Raw genomic sequence first — 21,711 nt, 5'->3', positions numbered from 1 at the left:
AACTTTCCAACCTAAGAGCATCAATCCCATCTCTTAAGTATATAACTTAAAAAATTCAGATACACAAGGCATACTTTCTCAGATCTTGGTTTAATACAAAAAGGTGAAGATGGAAAATAAAATCTTTAGACTATATCTTCCTGATTGACTCCGCTATTGAAGCCCCTAAATTACACTACCATCACACCTTTCTTTCCCTATAACTCAAAATTCAACCGACATCTGTCTCCCTCCCCTTATTCTTCCAAGGAAGCAGCAGCACCTCCCCCATAAAGCCCCCCCAAAGAATAACACATGATTTCTTTATTTTTCAAATAATCTGGGGTCTGATCTCTCATCTTTAAAAAAACAATGGAAAGAAAGGGGAAAAACAGAATGAACAGAAGGATATAGGAATGGGAATCTACTCAAAACAAAACCCATAGAGCAAGTGTATAACTCTCAACCCTTTTCTGCTGTCAAGATTGCACAGCCAGCCTTTGAAGATGCTCGAAGAAGACTTGAAGGCTCACATCATCTGTGAAGATCACATCTGACCCAGCAGCCATCTCATGAGCATTATTGTATGTGGCTGATGGATTCAATTTTGCCAATAAGAATCTAGCCTGTTCATCATGGGATAACAAACCATATCACGCTTCACATAAGACAAAAGCTAAGGCATCATATCAACCACACTGCTTCAACTACACATGAAAAATTTTGGGGACGAAGATCAACCATCAACAAGACCAGTTGAGTGTATTGGACATGCCGTGGATTTGAAGACTGCAGTATGCATACATCAGAAACTGATATTTTACTTTCTGCGAGATCTAAACATAAGACCTAGTCCTACCCCCACCTCAATCCCCTTTACCACCTAAGCCAAGACCAGGCTACTTCAAGTGATATGCTAAAATTACTGGTTTTTGTTAGGGCACAGTACCCCATAGTAAAGCAAAAGGGTCCAGGTAACAACAGTGAGTGCATCTAGAAAATGAGTTGATTGATATGGACAGTTTGTATACTTGCACTCATAACCGTAATTATTTTCATGATGGAAGTCCCATGGACATTGCAAGAGACATTTTAAGTCATGGAAGACGGAAGACTTACGAAGTGAAAAGAACACGGAAAATTAGCTTTTTCTTTTTTTAGTTTGAAGTTCAAAAAAGGAATTTATTTTAGAAGGAAGAGGAATGAAAAAAAAAAATGCACTATTATTGGTATGAATTGAGAAAGAGCATGAGAGCAATTGTTTCTGCATGTTTGTCAAGTCTGAAGGGGATTTCTTGTACTGCCAAAACCAATCTCAGAGTCTTGTTTTGACAAGCATCCACCAGAAGAGCATAAATGAAAACATATAGCGTGTGCCTGATTGAATCAGTCAGGTCATGTAGGAATAAGGTTCGACTTTAGGAACAATATAAGAAGTTAAATGTAATAAATACTCATTGTTTAAAAGCCCCGTGTATTTGTTGGGTAGCCCAAGATAGAACTCACAGATTATGGCTAGGAGGGAGTATTTCACCTTAGTCAACTAAATATTATTAACAGATGGACAAAATTCAAGCCCCAACTTAATGTGCATATTATAGATCGTTTGATTCCTCGATTACAATTACTAAATCAAGGTTCAATTTGTTGAGTGTAATTAAAGGACAAAACAACTACAATGTAGAATGTAAAGCAGAGGCCAAGGATACAGAAGCTTTACTTGGCCAAGCCAAAAGGCATAAATAGCATGAGACTCCTTAAAAGGGTAACGTCAAATGTGCCAGAAAGAGGGCATAAATGAAGTTACGACAATAGAGCAATTACTAGAACTGAATATTTGAGATAGACCAGTAATTAACCCCCCCTCCCCCAAAAAAAAAACCTCAACTATCCCAAATTGTACTATCATGGAAAAAATAAGGTAAAGATCTTCATTATTAAAATTGTAGAAGATAAAAGTTAATCATCAACTGAATAACCATGGACCCAACATATGTTACATGTAATAATGAGTTCCTAAATCTACAGTGGAGCAGAATTAACTGCAATGAAATCACCAGCCTTTCAGGAAGAGAGTGGCAGAAGTCAATGGTTAGCTCTCATTTCCATTTAAATTGTAATTTGATCAAACATGTAAACAAATTACAATTTAAATGGAATTGTAATTTATTTAAAAAAAAAAAAAAAGTGCATACCTAGCTTCTACAGACTACAGAATCAGTTTTCAATCATGTAAACAATTGCATATCTAGCTTTTAGTAACATTCATTGACTAGAGACGATTTAGGAATGTTGAGCATCAGTGACTGTTAGATGAAATTCATTCTGGAAGAAGAATCACTAACAGCGGAACTTCAAAAAACTGAGATTTGAATAAATGTACTAACCTGGGAGCCATGCTGATCACATACCACCAATCTGGGGACAGGGAAACGTTCCCGAATGATCATCTGGACATCATCATTAGGAGCTTGCAATAGCTGTGCAAATGCCTGAAAGATAAATGCACATATATACAAATATTCAGTTAGATGGAGAAAGCTTATTTCACAAATGCACAACCCAGGTAAGTAATCGCTGAAATTAATCTTACAACTTTTTGATAAGTAATAATGATTTTATTAAAGAGAACAATAGGCATAGCCCACATACACAGGATATATATATATATATACACATATAAGAGACAACCTAAGCCTGATCGACAACCAATACAAGAATATTGTGGACACTTAGTCCATTAAAATCTATTGCAATTGACCATTGAAATAAAGTATTAAAGAAAGAGACTCAAAGCTAATCTATTGTCTATTGATCCTTTCCCTCCAAAGGCACCACAAAAGGCAAATCGAGCAACCTTCCATATTGCTGCAATTTGTGGATTGCCATGTAGGCCCCTCCAATTTGCTAGGAAGTAAACTTTCTAGGCATCACCCATGCTAATCCCACCCTCACAAAGAGGGAAATTAAGCTTACAACTTGTAAAGACTTCCATAATGGATTTGATCAAACAATCCAAAAGAAATGCTCAGAACATTTTAAGAAGCTTGGTAACACAAATATCTGCAGAACATATACTTATGACAATAAATTCCAAGCCAACTTCTAAAATTGCAACAGTTCCTCTAGACAAATTATGCATAGATACCCGATGTTCTGGCTGGTTATGGTATCCTGCATTACGCCACTGAGCTATTTGCATTCCATGGAAAATTACAACACTGAAATAGGAATCCAGCAAGAGAATACGGTCAGCTGCAATGGAAGCCACATCCAACAATGCTGGAGCAGGCAGCGAATTGAATGAATATGATATCAAAGATGGTTGAATCATAACAGCAGCATTTGTGATATTTTCCCGGTTTAACACCATGTGGAAATAGGCAGTCTCATCTGGACTGTTGTTAAAAACCTGCCACATCCCCACCAAAACCCCCAAAAAGTATGTTAGATGCAAATGTACACATCAATTACTATATCAGGGAGATCACTCAGAACAATATACATGTGTGTGTGCGCGCCACGCATGCATGCACGTGTATCAAGAGAGAGGGAGGGAGAGAGAGAACCTGTACAAATTGTGATCGTCGCAGATTAAACATAAACTGGGGGAACAATGAAAAAGAAGGATTTAATGTAAAAGATGCAGGATCATCCTTCCGGTAGTCACCAAATTTAGAACAAAGACGAATAAGAGACCGATCCAACCACCGTGTAGCATCAAACCCTTCCTGATTAGAACAAGATCCATCATCAGGTGTGATACTTTAAGAGACAAGAATTTAGAAATCCAAATGTGTGTTCTTACCCAAAAACTTCAGGCCCAACATCTTGTAAAAGATAATAAGAAAATGAATTGATTAAAATGGAATTAGATCATTATAACTCCTATGAACTAAATGGTCAGATGCAGCATTATTCTACAACGAAAAATCAAGTTTCAAATATCTGTTGTTCTCTCTTTTCTCATTAAACTCCCCACTATCATCTATTCCAACACGAATGAAACTGTGTCAAATGAAATATATGAACCTTGAAATAAACACCAGCAAAAAATTAGGCATACAACAGATAGCGAAATATACTTGACTAATAAGTGTAACAACCGAAGGATAGTCCAAACCACTTCTGTATTTATAACTAGTCAATGTTACAAACCACATGAAATCATTATATACTGCAATAACTTTTCCTTACCATGCAATATGAGATCTCATTCACAACCCTCTCGTGGTTAATCCATTGTACCCCAAGTTTTGTAAGAGATCAGTGAATGGGGGGATCTCATTGCTTGGGAGGAGTCTTTGTGGTTTATAATGATTATAATGGGTTCCAATTAGTACATTGACTAGTTATTTGGAAGTATATACTCAAATGCAGCTTTAGCTTTTCCTTGCGTTGTTACAAAAAGAACATATGAAAAATCAACAGCTGATGAAAAATCCTGTAAAATACCTCTGTCTCCATTTTCAAGGAAGTCAATCTTGCCATTACAACAGCAGCAGTCTCCTGATCGAATCCTTGTACCAGTTCCTATAAAGGCAATAATTTTTCGTCAACATTAACCTCCACTTCATGGATTTCAAACATATTCTTTAATTATACAGTAATAATGGATAAATAACCTCAAACATGGCTCGAAAAAGAGTCCTTTTTTTCTTGAAAACATACTGATTTTAGTGCATTTTTTGAATAGTTCACAGAACCAATTCAATCAGCCCATCAAACCGATTCTAACCGATTTGTGTCGTTTCCAACTTATTCAAAATTATATTTCTTTTTTGGGTTGTTAGATAAAAGAGTCCTTTTTTTCGTCTCAAAATATGATAAATCTAATCATATATTGACTTTCTCATCTTTGTGCTCTGTAAGAAGAATACAAAAGTTGAAAGATAAACATATGAGTTCTTTACTTTATTCAGTTGAATGGAAATAAATAAGAGAGCAACGAGTATTTTGTATTAAATTTGTGACTCTGTTACTTATAAAAAAAAAAAAAATTGCGACTCTGCACAAAACACCACCACTGTCATGACCTTATAACTTGAGGGTATTTATCTTTTTCATAGACGAGAATATTTGAGGTAAAAAAAAAAAAAAATTGAGAAAATTTTACTTATAAAAAAATGAGAACATTGTTTTTTTATAAGTAATAATTTATTCAAAGAAATAGGCATAAGCCCAAGTACACAGGACGTATACAAAGGAAATACCAACAACTTCCAGAAACAAAAAGAAAACTAACACCAGAAAACTAAAACAGATTCTGAAAATTATCCACCATTACTAACACAGAACATTTGAGGTCAAATACATGAATTGCAGGCCTATCGAAACTATTTAGATTCATATCACATTCTTATTGAAGGTGGTCAACAAATTCATATTTCAAACTTTTCTATACATAATTTGAGATACTTGAATTGCACCATATGTATGTTTTTAACCCTACTAACTGGAAGCAATTCCAACTTAGCCAAATTAAATTCTAAACCAGAGAAGGCTTATAAGCAGCTCAAGTAACAGAGGTGATCTTCAATTGCCTCACAAAATACTGAAGTATCATCTATAAACAAAAGATGAGATATTGAGCCCTACTCCATTATACAAGTCTATAAATGTTTACATTAGCCCCTAACATACTTTTCACTTCATATTAATTTCTATCTAAAAAAATCCCAATATGACCATTATGTCACTAGCTCATACCAAGCACATGACAGCCATGAATCTAAACTTAAAATGTGCAACCTGAAATCTAATAAGACATAGCCATGTTTAGAAGCATCCATTCTGCTCAAGCTTCCACATTGTTATTGAAAACACAAGGCTTCAAAATAAAATTCCAACCAAAATGGCGGCACCATGGAACACACATGTCAAACACATCTAATATGCGCATGCTTTAGAAATATTCAACCTGGCTATGGCAGTGCACATTCCAACACCCCCCCCCCCCCCCCCCCCCCAAAAAAAAACATTTTATTTAAAACAACGGTTAAAAGTAACTATAAGATTGCACAAACATGTCCACACGTGTACAAAATGCATGTGTAGGGTGCTAGCGTGTGTGCATGCCCATGCACAGGAGGTGTGTCCAAAGTGGCAATCACAGCCATAAATAAAACCTTAACTCACCTTATTAGGACAAAAACAGAAATGCCATAGGAGGTATAAAGCTTGTTCATAGTTTCATTCCAACTACAAGACTTTCTTTTAAGTTATGCTCTACTTGAGAAAAAAAGGAAAAAAAAAAAGTTCAGCAACAACAGACACTCTTTGTTACAAGCTTTACACCATGCTTATCTGTATATACATGCCCAATAGATATCCAGAAGGAACTCCACCATCAACCAATCTTCCTTGCCAAAAATTAGTTTGTTTTATCAGAGTCCACATGAGATATCAAAAAGTGCATCCTCCAGCCACAATTAAATAAACTATTATATGACAACTGGAAAAATGTAAAAGGGGGGGGGGGGGGGGGGGGGGGTGCCAGCAATCATTTAACCGAACGACATACCCAGCATTCAATTTTGACACAGTGAGTCTCACATGAATTGACATTGGTGGTTGATCTTAGCCAGTAAACTGAACCCACTGAATCCCACATAAATTTATAGTTTTAGAAGAATCGGGACTTAAAATAAACAAATAAACATGTGTGTACATGCAAAAAGGGGACAAAGGGTTAGGTCATCTTTTGAACAGTAGCAGACAAATGACCTTCACATAATAAAAAAGAAGACACAGAAATTGAAGTAGCAAACCTCTGAGCTAACTGCACTATCTATCCATGCTCTACTAATAGTTGTCACTCGAAGCATTAATTGACCTTCAGGGTTTTGATAACTGCAATTACATATAAGACCATCAAAATTTGATTATATTCCATATGAAGGGAAAAAAAGGCCTGTAAGTTCATGAAAACACATGAACATATGGTAGTCCCACATTGATGCAATCCACAGACGTACCTTGTGAGAAACTGCAAGTACAACATTGGATTTACAGTTCCCGGAGCATTTGACCGATCACTTGAGGAAAGATCAAAAAACACTGTCAAGCAAGTACTATTATCAAGACCACACATTTTCCATGCTGTTGTACCACCTTCCCCAATGACCGTATCAGCAACAGCAGGTCCTTTCTGCAACATACCAGTGCCAAGACCACCATTCAAAAGTTTGGTTCAGTCTTATTTCAATGGACCTTAAACAAACCCCAAATATGAGGCCTCTGAATAAAATATGGCTTTTAGTACTAAATGGTCCAACCTTTTCCAATGATGTACAAGGTCCAACTATCCCCTGAATTTTGATGTCCTTTGAACAATTGATCTCAAGTGTACCACTGAAACAAAGTAGTCACAAATGAGCTTGACAATTAAGTACAGCAAAAATATAGACCATGAATGGTGCAAACAGCAGCATAAGGCCAAAGTAAAAGAATAAAAAAGTTTAAAAGATTCTGCATCAGTGAAGCAATTGTGCAAGGCACAAATACTAGAACCTGCAAAATCCTCTTCCCCCCCCCCCCCCAAAAACCGCTTCATCTTCCCTTCCATTCCTCTTTCTTCCCTCTTATTATTCTCCTTCTTTCTAGAGAAATGTGCTTCAAAAGTATTTATTTCTTCTCCCACCCGTCCCCAGTGTGAAGCCCTTGTCTGGAGGCACTAAAGATATACACATGCATTCTAGAAAAAATGCACCATTTTCCTTAATAGATCATACACCTTCCTGCTCTTAAAGAAAGAGGATACTTTTTTTGATAAATAAATAATTATATTGATCAAAGAATGGCAAAAAGCCTGAATTACAACTCTGATACCCCACCTAAGTGGATACATTAGAGGCAAGAAAATCTCGAAGGGCCATGCCATTAAAATCTACAGCAATGGCCCAACTACAAAGAGTTCTAAAAAATAGGAATTTAAGCTCCTCTATAGATCTTTCCTTGTCCTCGAAAGTCCGCTCGTTGCGCTCCCTCCACAAACTCCACAAGATGCAAATAGGGATCATCTTCCACATAGCTCTGATCGGTTGTCTGCCTCTTATGCTAGGCCAACTAGCCAACGTTGCCTCCACCGTTTTTGGCATCACCCAAACCATTTCCAAACGAACGAACACTTCATTCCATAGAGTCCTTGCTACCTCGCAATGTAACAGAAGATGATTTACCGATTCTCCCTCTCCTTTGCACATGCAACACCAGTCTGCGATAATGATCCTTCTTTTCCTTAGATTATCAGTGGTAAGAATCTTGCCCAAATAGGCTGTCCATACAAAGAAAGAGGCTTTTGGAGGTGCCTTGTGACTCCAGATCTTTCTCCAAGGGAAATGAGAGTTGGACTCTGGGGTGAGAGCCTTATAGAAAGACTTGACCGAGAAAGTTCCTTTTCTTGCTGGAATCCACCACATGATATCCTCTTGCTGGCTGTTAACTCTTATAGCATAAATAAAACTGTAAAAATCAACAATGCTACTCATCTCCCAATCCTGAACTGCTCTATCGAAATTAATGCTCCAAGAAATCTGTCCCCCCGACACCTCCATAGCATCTGCCACTGATAAATCCTTTACACTTGCCATTTGAAAAAGAGAGGGGTACAAGTCTTTTAAAGCCCTACTATCACACCATATGTCATTCCAGAATTTAATCCTGGTTCCTGTACCCACCTGAAGCTTAACAAAGCGGTTGAACACCTCCCAGCCTCTTCTGATGTGTTTCCACAATCCAACTCCATGAGCCCCACTAACTTCCCTAGTACACCACTCTCCCCATAAGCCTCCATATTTCTTTTCAATGACCAATTTCCATAGAGAATCTGGTTCCATGGCAAATCTCCATAGCCATTTGCCTAATAGTGCCCGGTTAAAAACCCTTAGGTTCCTAACTCCCAGACCTCCCCCCGGGATAGAGCGGCATACCTGTTTCCATTTAACCAAATGAAACTTGAATTCATCCCCCAAACCCCCCCACAGAAAATCTCGTTGGAGCTTCTCGATACGGGTTGCCACACTTGCTGGTATCGGGAATAGAGATAAGAAATATGTAGGTAAGTTAGATAATGTACTTTTTATCAAAGTGATTCTCCCACCTTTGGACAAGTACATTCTTTTCCACCCCGCCAACCGCCGCTCTATTTTCTCAATCACTGTATCCCATATTGAAAAAGCCCTCGAGACACTCCCCAACGGAAGCCCCAAGTAAGTAAGAGGGAAAGAGGCTATCTTGCAACCCAACGTTCTTGCCAAGAGGCGAGTGTTAGGAACAGGCCCGATTGGCACCAATTCTGATTTGTCCAGATTTACCTTCAATCCTGAGACTGCCTCAAAACAAAAAAGTAGGGCCTTTAACGCTTGAACCTGCCTTTGGTCTGCTTCGCACATAATCAAAGTATCATCTGCAAATAATAAGTGGGAGATATTGATAATACCCCTACTCGGGGTTCCGATCGGGAAGCCTGATATATCACCATTCGCGACCAAAGCCGATAGCATCCTGCTTAACGCCTCCATGACTATGACAAATAGCAAGGGTGATAGTGGGTCCCCTTGTCTCAATCCACGTGAGCTATGGAAAAAACCCACTGAGACTCCATTCAATAAGATAGAGAATTTTGCCGATGAAATGCACCAATGGATCCATGTTCTCCATCGCTCTCCAAAACCACACCTCCTTAATAAATGAAGGAGGAAATCCCAGTTAACATGATCATATGCCTTTTCCATATCAAGTTTGCACATTATCCCTATTTTCTGGGCTTTCATTCGACTATCAAGACATTCATTAGCTATTAACCCCGCATCCAGGATCTGTCTTCCTTTTACAAAAGCATTTTGAGGTTGACAAACAATCTTCCCCATCACCTCGCTCAGTCTATTCGCAAGTACCTTGGAGATTATCTTATACACCCCACTCACTAGACTAATAGGCCTGAAATCCTTAATTTCCGACGCCCCCACCTTCTTAGGTATCAAAGCAAGGAACGTTGTATTAAGGCTTTTTTCAAATCTTCCATTGCTGAAAAACTCATGAAAGACCTTCAGCAGGTCTTCCTTAATAACTTCCCAACAACCCTGAAAGAAACCCATAGAGAAGCCATCAGGTCCTGGTGCCTTGTCCTTTGCCATTTTCCTCACTACTTCAAAAACCTCCCTCTCTTCAAAGTCCCTTTCGAGGCGTAATGCATCACTCAAGCCTATGGTGTTAAAATCCAGCCCATTCAGTGGAGGCCGCCATCCCACCTGCTCCTTGAGTAGATTCTCATAGAATTCCACAACATGATTTTGGATTACCTGTACATCTCTGCACTCTTCTCCATCCACCTTCAACATCTCAATATTATTATTTCTCCTGTGTGAGTTTGCAATTCTGTGGAAGAAACCCGTACTCCGATCCCCTTCCTTCAACCATAGAGCCCTTGATTTTTGGCGCCAAGACATCTCTTCTAAAAGAATCAACCTTTCAACTTCTGCAACCAGCTCACCCTTCCTCTCTTGTTCCGCCTGAGTGAGGTGTTGTACCTCTTGCAGTCTCTCAATCTCCTGGATTTCTAACAACTTCGCTTTTTTCATTTCCCCTACGTTGCCAAAGGATTCCATGTTCCATACTTGTAAATCTTTTTTGAGAGCTTTCATTTTTGCCACAAAAATGAAACTGGGAGTACCTTGGAACTGGTAGGAAGACCACCACTGTTTTACCCTATCCACAAACCCTTCCGATTTCAGCCACATATTCTCAAATTTAAACGGCCGACGACCCTTACGGATTCCTCCACAATCGAGCAAAATCGGCCAATGATCCGAGCAAATACGGGGCAACCGCTTCTGCCAAACCTCCGGATAATGACATTCCCATTCCGGTGAAATTAAAAACCGATCCAGTCGTGACCATGACTGATTATTAGACCATGTAGCGGTACCGCCAGCTAACGGCAGGTCTACCAAGTTCAGATCGAAAATGCATTCCGAGAAAGCTTCCATTGCTGGCCGTAATCTTCTACTTCCCGATGCTTCGCTTGGGAATCTCACAACGTTGAAATCTCCCCCTATACACCAAGGGAGATCCCACCAGTTGTGAATCCCAACAAGTTCATCCCATAACAAGCTTCTGTCTTTGTCTAAATTGGCGCCGTAAACACCTGCAAAAGCCCAAAGATAATTATCTGCTACACTCTTAAAAGAGCAAGCCACCGTATAATCTCCAACAAACTCCTCCACCCTTTCTACAACACGTCTATCCCACAATACCACAATTCCTCCTGACGCCCCATTTGATGCCAAGTAAGCCCAATCTACATGAACCCCGCTCCATAAACTTCGCACAATTCCCCTATCAATATAATTCAACTTAGTTTCTTGCAGACAGACAATGTCCACTTTCCATTCCCTAATCATATTCCTTATCCGCAAGCGCTTATCTGCATCATTAAGCCCACGGACGTTCCAGGACACTATTTTTGGTTTCATGGAAGAACAGTCTGCCCCTTCCCCTTTACTCTACTCCTACTAGAGCTGCCCTCCACGTTCATAGACCAAGACAGTCTTTTGAGCTCCCGGTGCTTCTTTGATTCACCCTTATTTTTTTGTTTATGCCCTGCCTCAATTGCTGTAAACAAGGCCATGAACTGCTCCTCGTACCCCTCACATTCAAGCCCCACTATTTTCTGTATTTCTTTCACCTTGTGAAATACCCAATCCGATACGTTTGGTTGAGCTGGAAAACAGAAATTCAATGGAGTGGGTTCCTCCATTCTATTTAACTGGTTTCCTTGAAAAACTCCATCTAGAGTTATGTTTTCCAGCCCCATCTGTTCACCATCAAAAGGAACCTCAAAAACCCCCTCCACCGAAAGGTTACAGTTGTCGGGCCCCTCCCCCTCCAAAACTTCCATCTCCGAATCACTTTCTGAAAGGATTGAGAGTTCCAATCCACCTCCCTCTTGATCCCCTGCATAAATCGGCATCGTCTGGCCATCTCGGAGTGGGGAAAAAATTTCTGCCGTTGCCGGAATTGAAACGCTAAGGATTTGCCTAGGGTATTGTACACCCCTCGCTGCCGGCACCTTGCCGGAATTTCCCCTTGCTCCCGTCGGCACGTTCTGTGGAGTCGCCGTTGGCAAGTCATTCGCCGGCGAGCACAACACGAGCTCGGGCGTAGCCGAGACTACGTTGATGGCTAACGGGTCAAGTGAAAGATGCTCCGGGTCACGCGAAAGGGACAACGGGTCAGGGCTCTGGATGCGAGTGGGCTGGGCCAGCCCAAGCCCAGGCCCTGGGTCACGCGAAATAAAGGGTGAGCCGGTCTCAGGGCTCGGGATGTGAGTGGGCTGGGTCAGCCCAAGCCCAGGCCCTAGGTCCCCTTCCTTAGCCGAGAGAGGCTGAGGCCCACACCTGGGCCCGTCTGGCCCTAGAAACGGCCCCGAGTCCACTACACCCTCAGCAAACTGCATCTTCCCCTTCCCTTTAACATCCTTTCTCATCCCGACATATTCACGTACCTCCTGCAATTCCCGCTGCATTTTTCTCAACTGCCCCTGCAGGTCTAACAGTCGCCTACTACTCACCCACGTCTCCTGCCCAACCTTAGGCCTACCATAACCTGCACCCCGTACAGCTTGGATGGCTCGAGACTCAACCCCATCCCGCCCGTAGTCACCTGGTTTCTTCTCGCCGTGCACTGGTCTCGCCACCGTGAGAGCTTCTGCATACGTCAGGTTGGATTGTCTCACATTCGTTCTATACGCCTGAGCCCCAGCAACCTTCACTACCTGTTCCTTCAACCTGGTCATCTCCTGAGCTAGTTCCTTTAGACTCCTCCAACCCCGTCCACCTGAACCTTCTTGAAAACAGAGAAGGGAAACTCTTCCCTCACGTCCGTACTCTGCAACCGAGAGATAACGCCCACGGTGATTTGTGCAGCGTTGTGCAATGAAACTCCTAAAACCCTCCCTTACCACGGAATACACCTCCTTTCTCCCCCCTCGCAGACATTCCTCCAGAACATGGACGAGCCATAGCACCGTGTTACGGCACACAACCACCTCATATTTTTCCTTCCAACCTCTTTCAGAGATGCGAAAGTTAGCTCCTACTCTCGCAAACACAATTCTCTTTGACTCTTACCACTATCTCTCCAAACATTGCGTTCCAGATAAACCAACACGGATATCCACTCGATTTAGAAAATCCACAAATAGATGGATCAGACCAATATCAACATACATCTAAATTAGAAAATGAAAGAGTTCACTCCTTTTCTGGGAGCAGTTTAATAGCCATTTCTCCATGAGGAGACGCACGGTGAGAAGCTTCTTTTTTATAGTAAATGCACTATTACAAGCTTTGGCACAAATGTTTTCTTTGCATTCCTTTCTCTGTTGCATAGAAGTAATTTCTCTCATGTTTTGCATCTCCTTTTTTAAGTTCTCTCTTATGAGACGCTTCATTCTTCCAATTGAGTTTTTCCTCGTTTAGTTATCTTAACAGTTTCCTATTAAAAAAAAAAAAAAAAAGCCACTAGTTCCAAGCCAGAAAATGGCTCCATTTTTTTTCCAATAAGTAATTGAAGATTTTACTTTTAAAATGAAAAAGGCAAAGCCCAAGTACAAGAGAGGCCTACGCAAGAAAACAGCTACATCTACAACCAGTGAAGTCAAAATCAAAGAACCGTATTGTATCATTAGACACTAATGCATAGGTGTTGCTCTTGTATGTCCCATGTACTTGGCTATGCATATTTTTAATAAAGCTCTTATTTACTGATCAAAAAAAATTCGAAGGACAGTGTTCCTGGTGCTGCAACATCAACAGTATGAAATGTATTTATAACCAAGTTCAAGTGGTACTAGAGAAAGTAACAAGTTACAAGAAAACAGAAATTCAAAATCGCGGGAACAATTTCACTTTTAAATAAAAGGATATTCAAAGCGCAAATTTAAGAAAATAATTAGGTCACAAGACATTGTAGAAGAAGAGGAAACCTCAAGTGTTCCACAATGATGAACTCACTTAAAACAAAGGCCGAGAGACTGTTCCCCTTCTTCAAAGACTCGCTTGAAAGAATCTTTAAACACAGAATGACCAAAACTCTCAGCTAGAACAACAAGGCCACCAGTTTTTTCGACTGCAACTTTCATTTCTGCAACCCCAACCTATATATTTAAAATGCCAAGAGTCAAAGCATAAGTACATCTACAGTGCATGGAAATTGTGATTGATAAGTTATGTATCAAAGAAGGAAATTTTTGATTTTCTAAGGGCCTGTGCACTCTTGGGATTAGTTGGGACTTTCTTCTCGGACATTCAGTGCCAATCAAGCAAAAAAAGAAAGAAAGAAATTTTCATTTATCAAGTAAATATTCATGACTCTAATGTACTAGTTGGTTGTCACCATAAGCATTCTTGATAGAGGCCATAAATATGCCATAGTCACCGCAAAAACACCCAAAAAAATAATCAAAGGCAGCACGAACACATGGAATTCTCATACAATACATTATGTTTTACTTCAAACATGAGAAAAAAATAAAGAGTATATTAAAAAATATGCAAAAACGCTTTGCACCAGAAAAATGAACTATAAAAATCTCTACCATTAGGCTTTCATTTTTTATGAGTACTAGAATTAGGTTTTCATAAGACATCAATTATTTCAAATTAATAATAAATATTTTTTCCTACAAGCATCAAATGACTTCTTTGAAGCCAGAACAGGCCTATTACAATGTTTAAACAGGAACCCCAATCCCCCCCCCCCCCCCCAATTCTCTTTTTCCTTCCCTGATAATACCACATGTAAGCTATTAATACCGCGTTACACTAATGAAAAGGAGCAAGGACCCAAATTTTCACCTTATAACAAGAACTTATAAAGGAAGGGTTTTTTAGATTTCTTGACTAAATGGAAAAAATAAAAGGAAACTGTAAAAGACAATAACTAAATAAACAATCACTGATTTGTTTGAAAGCGCACATAAAAATTTCTCATAACTTGTAACAGAAATAAAAAAATCCAAATGACACAAACCTGATCAAGTGCAGAAGCAAAAAGGTCTAAAACATGACCCTGGCTGACCAGCTGATTTGCGAGATTTTCATAGAATTTAACAGCTTTCTTAAAATAAGGTGCTGCATCCTTGTCCAGATCTTTATGTGATCGTACTGGATCTGAGAGATCTTTCGATACAATCTGCAAGACTTTATTCAAATCAATATCTTTACCGCCGTGAACTAAACAGAAAATAACGCCTTAGAAATTTATCAGTTTAAGAGAAATAACTAAAAAGGAGCTTCTTGCCCCCAACTTTTTTCCTTCCCTAATATTAATCATGCTGCATAGGTGACTATGCACTATTCACAGAGGTAGTGAACTTGAATTGTGATTTCATGCAGATTGTGGTGATGCGTGGATTGTGGTGACATGTGGAGACAAAACACAAAGGCAACAGAAAAATTACAAACCCAAACATAAATGCATGGGTCTAGGTTTGGCATGGTATTAGGCTTCAATAAATAGATCAATGGTCACTGAAAATATGGAAAAATATATGTCAATATATGAACTTAGAAAATAAAGTCAACATGCGACCAACACAATTGGAAATGGGACTGGAAATAAGAACATTAATTATAATGCGAGACCCAACAAACAACACTTCATCTGACGACTTAGCAATCAAGCAAGGAAGTCGCATATTTATTTTGCCTGAACTATTTGGTCCCATTCTTATGGTGTGAGGCATCGCCTAGATAAAACCCTAATAATATCAGCTGAATTCAGCCATATGCAAAATAATGTACAGGTCCTTACCAGTTACCACTCGCTACCAAAGACTTGGTTTCATAATATCATGCATTCCTAGTGCTACACAAAAATATATGAACAAGCATAACTTCGACAGAATAAGGTAAGGACGAAAAACTATAAGAGTCAAAAAACTGCAGATCAATTCAAGTCCAAAATAATATCAAACACATGTTAAAGTAGAGATAGCAAAATAAACAGGAGTCCAAAATAGCTTTTTTTTTTTTTTTTTTTTTTTGTTTCCTTTTTACCGTGCCGGGCCCTTCCGTGCAAGGACCACCAACCAAAGCTATAATTCTAGCACCAGTGCCAGTGGAACAAGCTCCAAGCAATCCCGTGGCAACACTTAAAGCCACTCCCGTGCACCGCGATGCCCGACTCCCAGGCGGAACAGGCCATTGATCCGTTTGCAACTCATCCAACAGCTGAAACGCACAAAAAATTCACAGCTGAACTCAAAAAACAAAATCAAAGACCATCCCTACATAACCAAATCGCACCAAACGGTCCAAAAACCCACCGCGTTAAGAGTGTACTCGCAATCCCCAGCGGGTAACAAAAACCTCGTGACACCTGAATTAGGAAACCCATTCGGCAAGCCTTTCTGGTACCCCGGTCCACCAGTTCGCCTGACTGAAATGCCGAGCCCCAATTGCTCCAAAACATGCTCCTTGGAAATCTCCTTGTTCCCCCTAAACACGTAAACTTTGGACATGTCGGAGAACCCCAATTCATGCACCTGAACCTGGGTCCCAAACGAAACGAACCCAACCAGCGCGTTCTCCGGCAACAACCCGATGGCGCGCCTTAGCGCCGATTTCACGAACCCCATCTCCTCCTCAATCATGCATGTATCAAGCATGAACAAAAACACGGGCGGAAGGGTAGGAGTGAGATTAGGGTTAGGGTTAGGGTTTTGAGATAGGGAGTATTGGACGGTGGTGTACTGGGCATAGAGCTCGCCAGGGAGGTTGGTCTCAGAGATCATGGAGTAATGAGGAGGGAAGTGATTCCGCTGGTAGCAGAAGGGGCAGATCCAGATCTTGGCGGCAAAATCCACGCGCGAAAAGGGATTGAGGACGGCGGAGCAGGTCTTGCATCTGAGGGGCACGTAAGGGAGCGTGATGATGTCCGGGTGCGGGCGGATCGGGGCGAAGGAGGCCGCGAGTGGGATCACGCACTTGCTTGCCTCCACCTTGGTGCGAGGCCAGACGTTCCAACTCATCCGCACTCCATCGAGACCCTCCGGATCTGTGTTGGCCATCTCCGACATCTCTCTTTCTCTAAAGGATTCGAACTCCGCGGAATCTAGAGGAAATTGGAAATAGGATTCGAAATTGATTCGAGATTTTTGTGTTCTCTAGGGAGAGAGGCAACCCCTTGAGAGATGAGAGATAAAGGGGCCACGACGGAGAGTCAATCGATCGAGAGGGGGGGCGTAAGGGAATTCTCGGGTTTGAAGGAGAAATTGTGATTCTATGAGTCTGTGCGGGGAAATGCTAAATTGAGGTTGTGACGATGGCAAATGGTATTTTCCATTCGTGTAGAGATGAGCAGCTCCTACCTTTCTTCTTGTACAGTAACGCCAACAGAACCAGTCGTAGGTGGGTGGGGGACTGGAGGGTTAACTGATTTTATTTATTTAATCTCTAATATAATTAAAAGAAAATTAGGCTTAATTGTATAAAATTAATAAATGAGTATGTGTTTTTGTAACTCTATTAATTTCCTGTTCACCACCAAGGTTATTAATTTAGTTGGTATAAGTTGATATTCTATAGTCTCAAGGTCTGGAATTCGAGTTGGGCGTAAGTTGAAATTGCTTATAGAAGTAGTGTCTAACCAAAAGTCTATGGAGCAATGCTACATACAGTCGTGAAATTGCAAATGCCGCGCAATCGTTTTGAAAAAAGAGTGGGGTCCACGATTAAAAAGTTAGTTTTTTCATGTGAGTCCCATATTAATTCATTTTTTTCAAAGCAACTGCATGCCGCTTGCACAATCACGACTACAAATATCATTTCTCAAAGTCTATGGGATGAGTTTTGGACTAGTTGATAACTTAGTAGTGTTGTGGTGATGGGATCGTCTATTGGGTAATAGGTATGGCTTAAACCGGATATTCTACAGTGGGGATAAGCTCTTATGGTCACTCCTAAAGATGATAACTACGCTAGTCACCATCATCTCCCCTTTTGATTAAAAATAAATCTCGTTCACGATTAATAACAAGTTTAGCACTAAGACTACTTATATGGTTTTTTCCTTACCCGGTCCGATCCAAAACTAGATTATAATTTTTTGTCAGATCAAATTTTGACTGAAAACTCGCTTTTTAAAATTCTGATCTATCCAATCTAGTCCAAATATGAAACTTAGATTTCAGGTTTAAAATCTAGTGATGATTTATTTATTTATAAATAATTAAAACAAAACTTCAACCTTAAATAAAATAATTATTGGGTTTTTTTTTGGGACAATGTTCAATTGATTGGTATAATGGTTTTCAACATGATTTCTTAAAAATTTAATAAAATATAGATTTTTATATAATAAAAAATTATGCTTTTTTTGTAAAAAAATTATAATAAAAGATAGGCTTTTAGATAAGCTTTTCAACATTATTTTTTTATGAAAAGAAATTAATAATATATAGGCTTTTGTTAAAAAAAAAATTAGGTGCAGCCTGAAATTCAGATGTTCGAATTTCAAAAAATCTAGTTTCACCTGAGTTAATAACTAGGTTTAAAACCAAGGTTTCGGCTCGGGTATAATGGATACTCAGGTCAAAACCTAAGTCCTAATTAGCACAAGGCACAATCGCATTTGATTGGCTAATATGGATATTGGATTTGGTGTCACATGTCAGCCAATTAAAAATTGACATGTGCAACAACGTTTGTTTTTTAATAAAAATTTGAAATATGTACATAATTGTGAGTATTTTAAAATTCATGATCAATTTTCTAAAAATTGGAAACTAAGGTAATGAATTGCAAAAACTTGAAAACTCGTATATCGATCTTGCTATTGATCATAAAAGAATGAATTGTCAATCGATTTGGTAGAAATATTTGTTATTGGATTTATTTCAATTGGTATTATTTTTGGTGGTTTTCAACAAAATATTTTTCATTAGTTACGCGGTAGAATATATTTCTAATGTAATTGTTGAATCACACTATCATTACATGATTCTCAATCAAACATTTGCTCATTTACTCCATCGCTAAGTACATCCCAATAGGTCCAATACATTGGCAACTTTAAAAAATTATGATGTAAGTTTATGTATGAATATACAAATAAGTAATGTTATATATAGTTACTTTTATATATTCTTTACGTATTTTATTAATATGATTAACTTAATCAATTTCTTTTTAATATGCAATCAATCACATCAATGGAATCTGTAAAAAAATATATAAAAATGACTGCATATAAAATTTTTGTATACAATAATATAAATATATTTAGCCAAAACTATAAGATATAATATAAGTAATATAATATGTTATAAAATCACATTTATTTATAATTTGGTATATGGCTAAGCTAACTAAGGTGTTGTTTGGATAATGAGTTGATATGAAAATTGAATAAAATATAATTATAATATTATTTTTTAATAATATTATTGTTTTAAGATTTGAAAAAAATTGAATTGTTTATTATATTTTATATAAAAATTTAAAAAAATTATAATAATAAGATAAAATGCTTCTTATATCCAAACGGTACCTAACTTAAATGAGAGAGTACTAACATAGCCCGCCATAGAGATCTTTAGCAATACCTCAAAGTAAAAAGGCAAAACATTCCAGTTTTAAGCCATTGCATAACAGTTTCTCATTGATTTAGTGCATGTTTGAATATTTGAAATATTTTAGAATTTTGTAAATAGTAGTTAAATAGTTCAAGTAAAAATATTTTTTTTTGATTTTGAGAAAAGAGATATAAAAAGTTTAATAAAAATATTATAAAGTTAAAAAAATTATTTCAGCATAATTTTTTTAAAGTTTATAAAAGCTATGTTGATTTTTGTGTTTTACCATGAAGTTTGTAAAAATTGTATTAGTTTTTGTATTTGAATAATGATTAAATAATAATTATATGAAAAAGTTAAATGTTTGAAATTGGAAAATGTTTTGTATTTAAGTGATGGTTGTGAATGAAATTATGAGAATTTTAAAAATTTCCATAATGTCCAAACATGTGCTAAGGAGATGTTTAGATATAGAAATGAGATATAGAATTCTCAAAATTTTATTCTTAAATATAATTCAAATACAAAACATTTTTCAATTTCAAATTTAAATTCTTTATATAATCATTACTCAATTATAATCCATACAAAAAAATCAATACAACTTTTATAAACTACAAAACAAAACACAAGTATCAATACAATTTTTACAAACTCTAAAACAAAAATTATATTAAACAATTATATTCAAATAATTTTTTAACTTTATATATTATTTCTATTCAATTTTCTCTCTCTCATTTCTCAAAATTTAATAAAACATTTCCAATCAAATTATTTCATCACTATTTACATAATTATGAAATGTTCCCCTAAACCTCAGTGTACAGAATTTGAACCAAAGTTTTTAATACGGTTTTAGTGGTCGTTTCGGCTAAAACACTAGAATAAAATATTTAGATATTGATATCGTTTTGGGATAGTCTATATATAATAAATTAATTATATATGTATAAATTATATTTCAAAATAATATCAATGCAAGTCTTAAAAAATTAAAGCACATATTTATAAAACTCAATAATACTTCTAAGTTCTTAATCCAACTATTTAAAAAAATAATCACTCATATTCATCACGAAAATGGGAGTAGAGATTTGATTCTTAGTCCTCGAGAAAATGAGATTAAAAAAATTAAGAAAGTAGGCTTCAAATGTGAGAATTTGAGTAAAAATTATGAAAAAATAGAATTTTTACATTAATTACAAAAATTCACTAATTTTGGTCGGTATACTGAAAACCAACTAGTATTGACCGAAATGTACCAATATGACCGATATTTGACCCGACACAAAACAAATGCATTTCATGTACTTATCACTATTCCGGTATGAGAAATACTGGGTGATACGGTACGAAATTTGAAATATTGATTTAAACCCATAACCAATTAACTAAAATAGTCTACCGCTCTACCACTAAGGTATCAAGCAATAATAGGAGATAAAAGCTCATAGAGTTTAATTTATATTTTCAATCACCACCAATTTGGATAACAAAATCATCTCAACTCATCTTCTCTCATTTCATTTCATCTCATCTTATTATTATAATTTTTATAAATTTTCATACAAAATATAATAAACAATTCAATTTTTTCAAATCTCAAAATAATAATATTATTAAAAAAATATTCTAATAACATTTTATTTAACTTTCATTTAAAATTATGTTATTTCATCTCACTATACAAACCCCACCTTAAGCTCAAAGTTTCCTTAGTAACTCCAAGAACAGTTTCGAAATGACTATATTCATGCCTCATTTCATATGAAATCGCAAAGAAACTCTATTTCCTTATATTTTATAATTTATATTCATTTGATGTCATTAAGATAAGAGATGTTGTTACTTGTCCATCTATCATAGATCTAAACATGACCATATAATAATCCAAACCTTACAATAAAAACAAAATGAGGCGTTTGTAATGCTTTTTAATTTTTATTTTACTAGGCAATTAGAGTGTGTATATATATATATATATATATATATATATATATATATGAAGAAAATCAAATTGATCGTTGTGGTTAGACTTATTATGCGTTTCCATTTTCCATGGGCTCTCTTATCTATTTATTCTCTAAACTAAGGTTTTACAAGAAAGAGAATAAATCAAGAATAAAATGATGATAATAATTAATTAAGAA

General features: G+C 37.4%; 1 protein-coding gene across 1 annotated transcript; it reads right to left on the bottom strand.

Moving 5' to 3' along the window:
- Positions 1–3: 3 nt before the first annotated feature.
- LOC122315508 (protein transport protein SEC23-like) lies at positions 4–17,408 on the bottom strand. Its single transcript, XM_043131451.1, has 12 exons — positions 16,310–17,408; positions 16,041–16,214; positions 15,013–15,174; positions 13,995–14,137; positions 7,257–7,332; positions 6,957–7,129; positions 6,750–6,831; positions 4,435–4,512; positions 3,549–3,710; positions 3,128–3,391; positions 2,367–2,471; positions 4–605 (listed from the first exon to the last, which is right to left on the bottom strand). The coding sequence occupies exons 1-12, from the start codon at positions 17,060–17,062 to the stop codon at positions 459–461; spliced, it is 2,319 nt and encodes a 772-aa protein (XP_042987385.1). The 5' UTR covers positions 17,063–17,408; the 3' UTR covers positions 4–458.
- Between the last annotated feature and the right edge of the window lie 4,303 nt (positions 17,409–21,711).

The sequence above is a fragment of the Carya illinoinensis genome, chromosome 1 (assembly GCF_018687715.1).
Source record: "Carya illinoinensis cultivar Pawnee chromosome 1, C.illinoinensisPawnee_v1, whole genome shotgun sequence".
NCBI lineage: Eukaryota > Viridiplantae > Streptophyta > Magnoliopsida > Fagales > Juglandaceae > Carya > Carya illinoinensis.
Note: the sequence above shows the minus strand (reverse complement) of the source record. Positions and strands in the feature narration are given on the sequence as shown.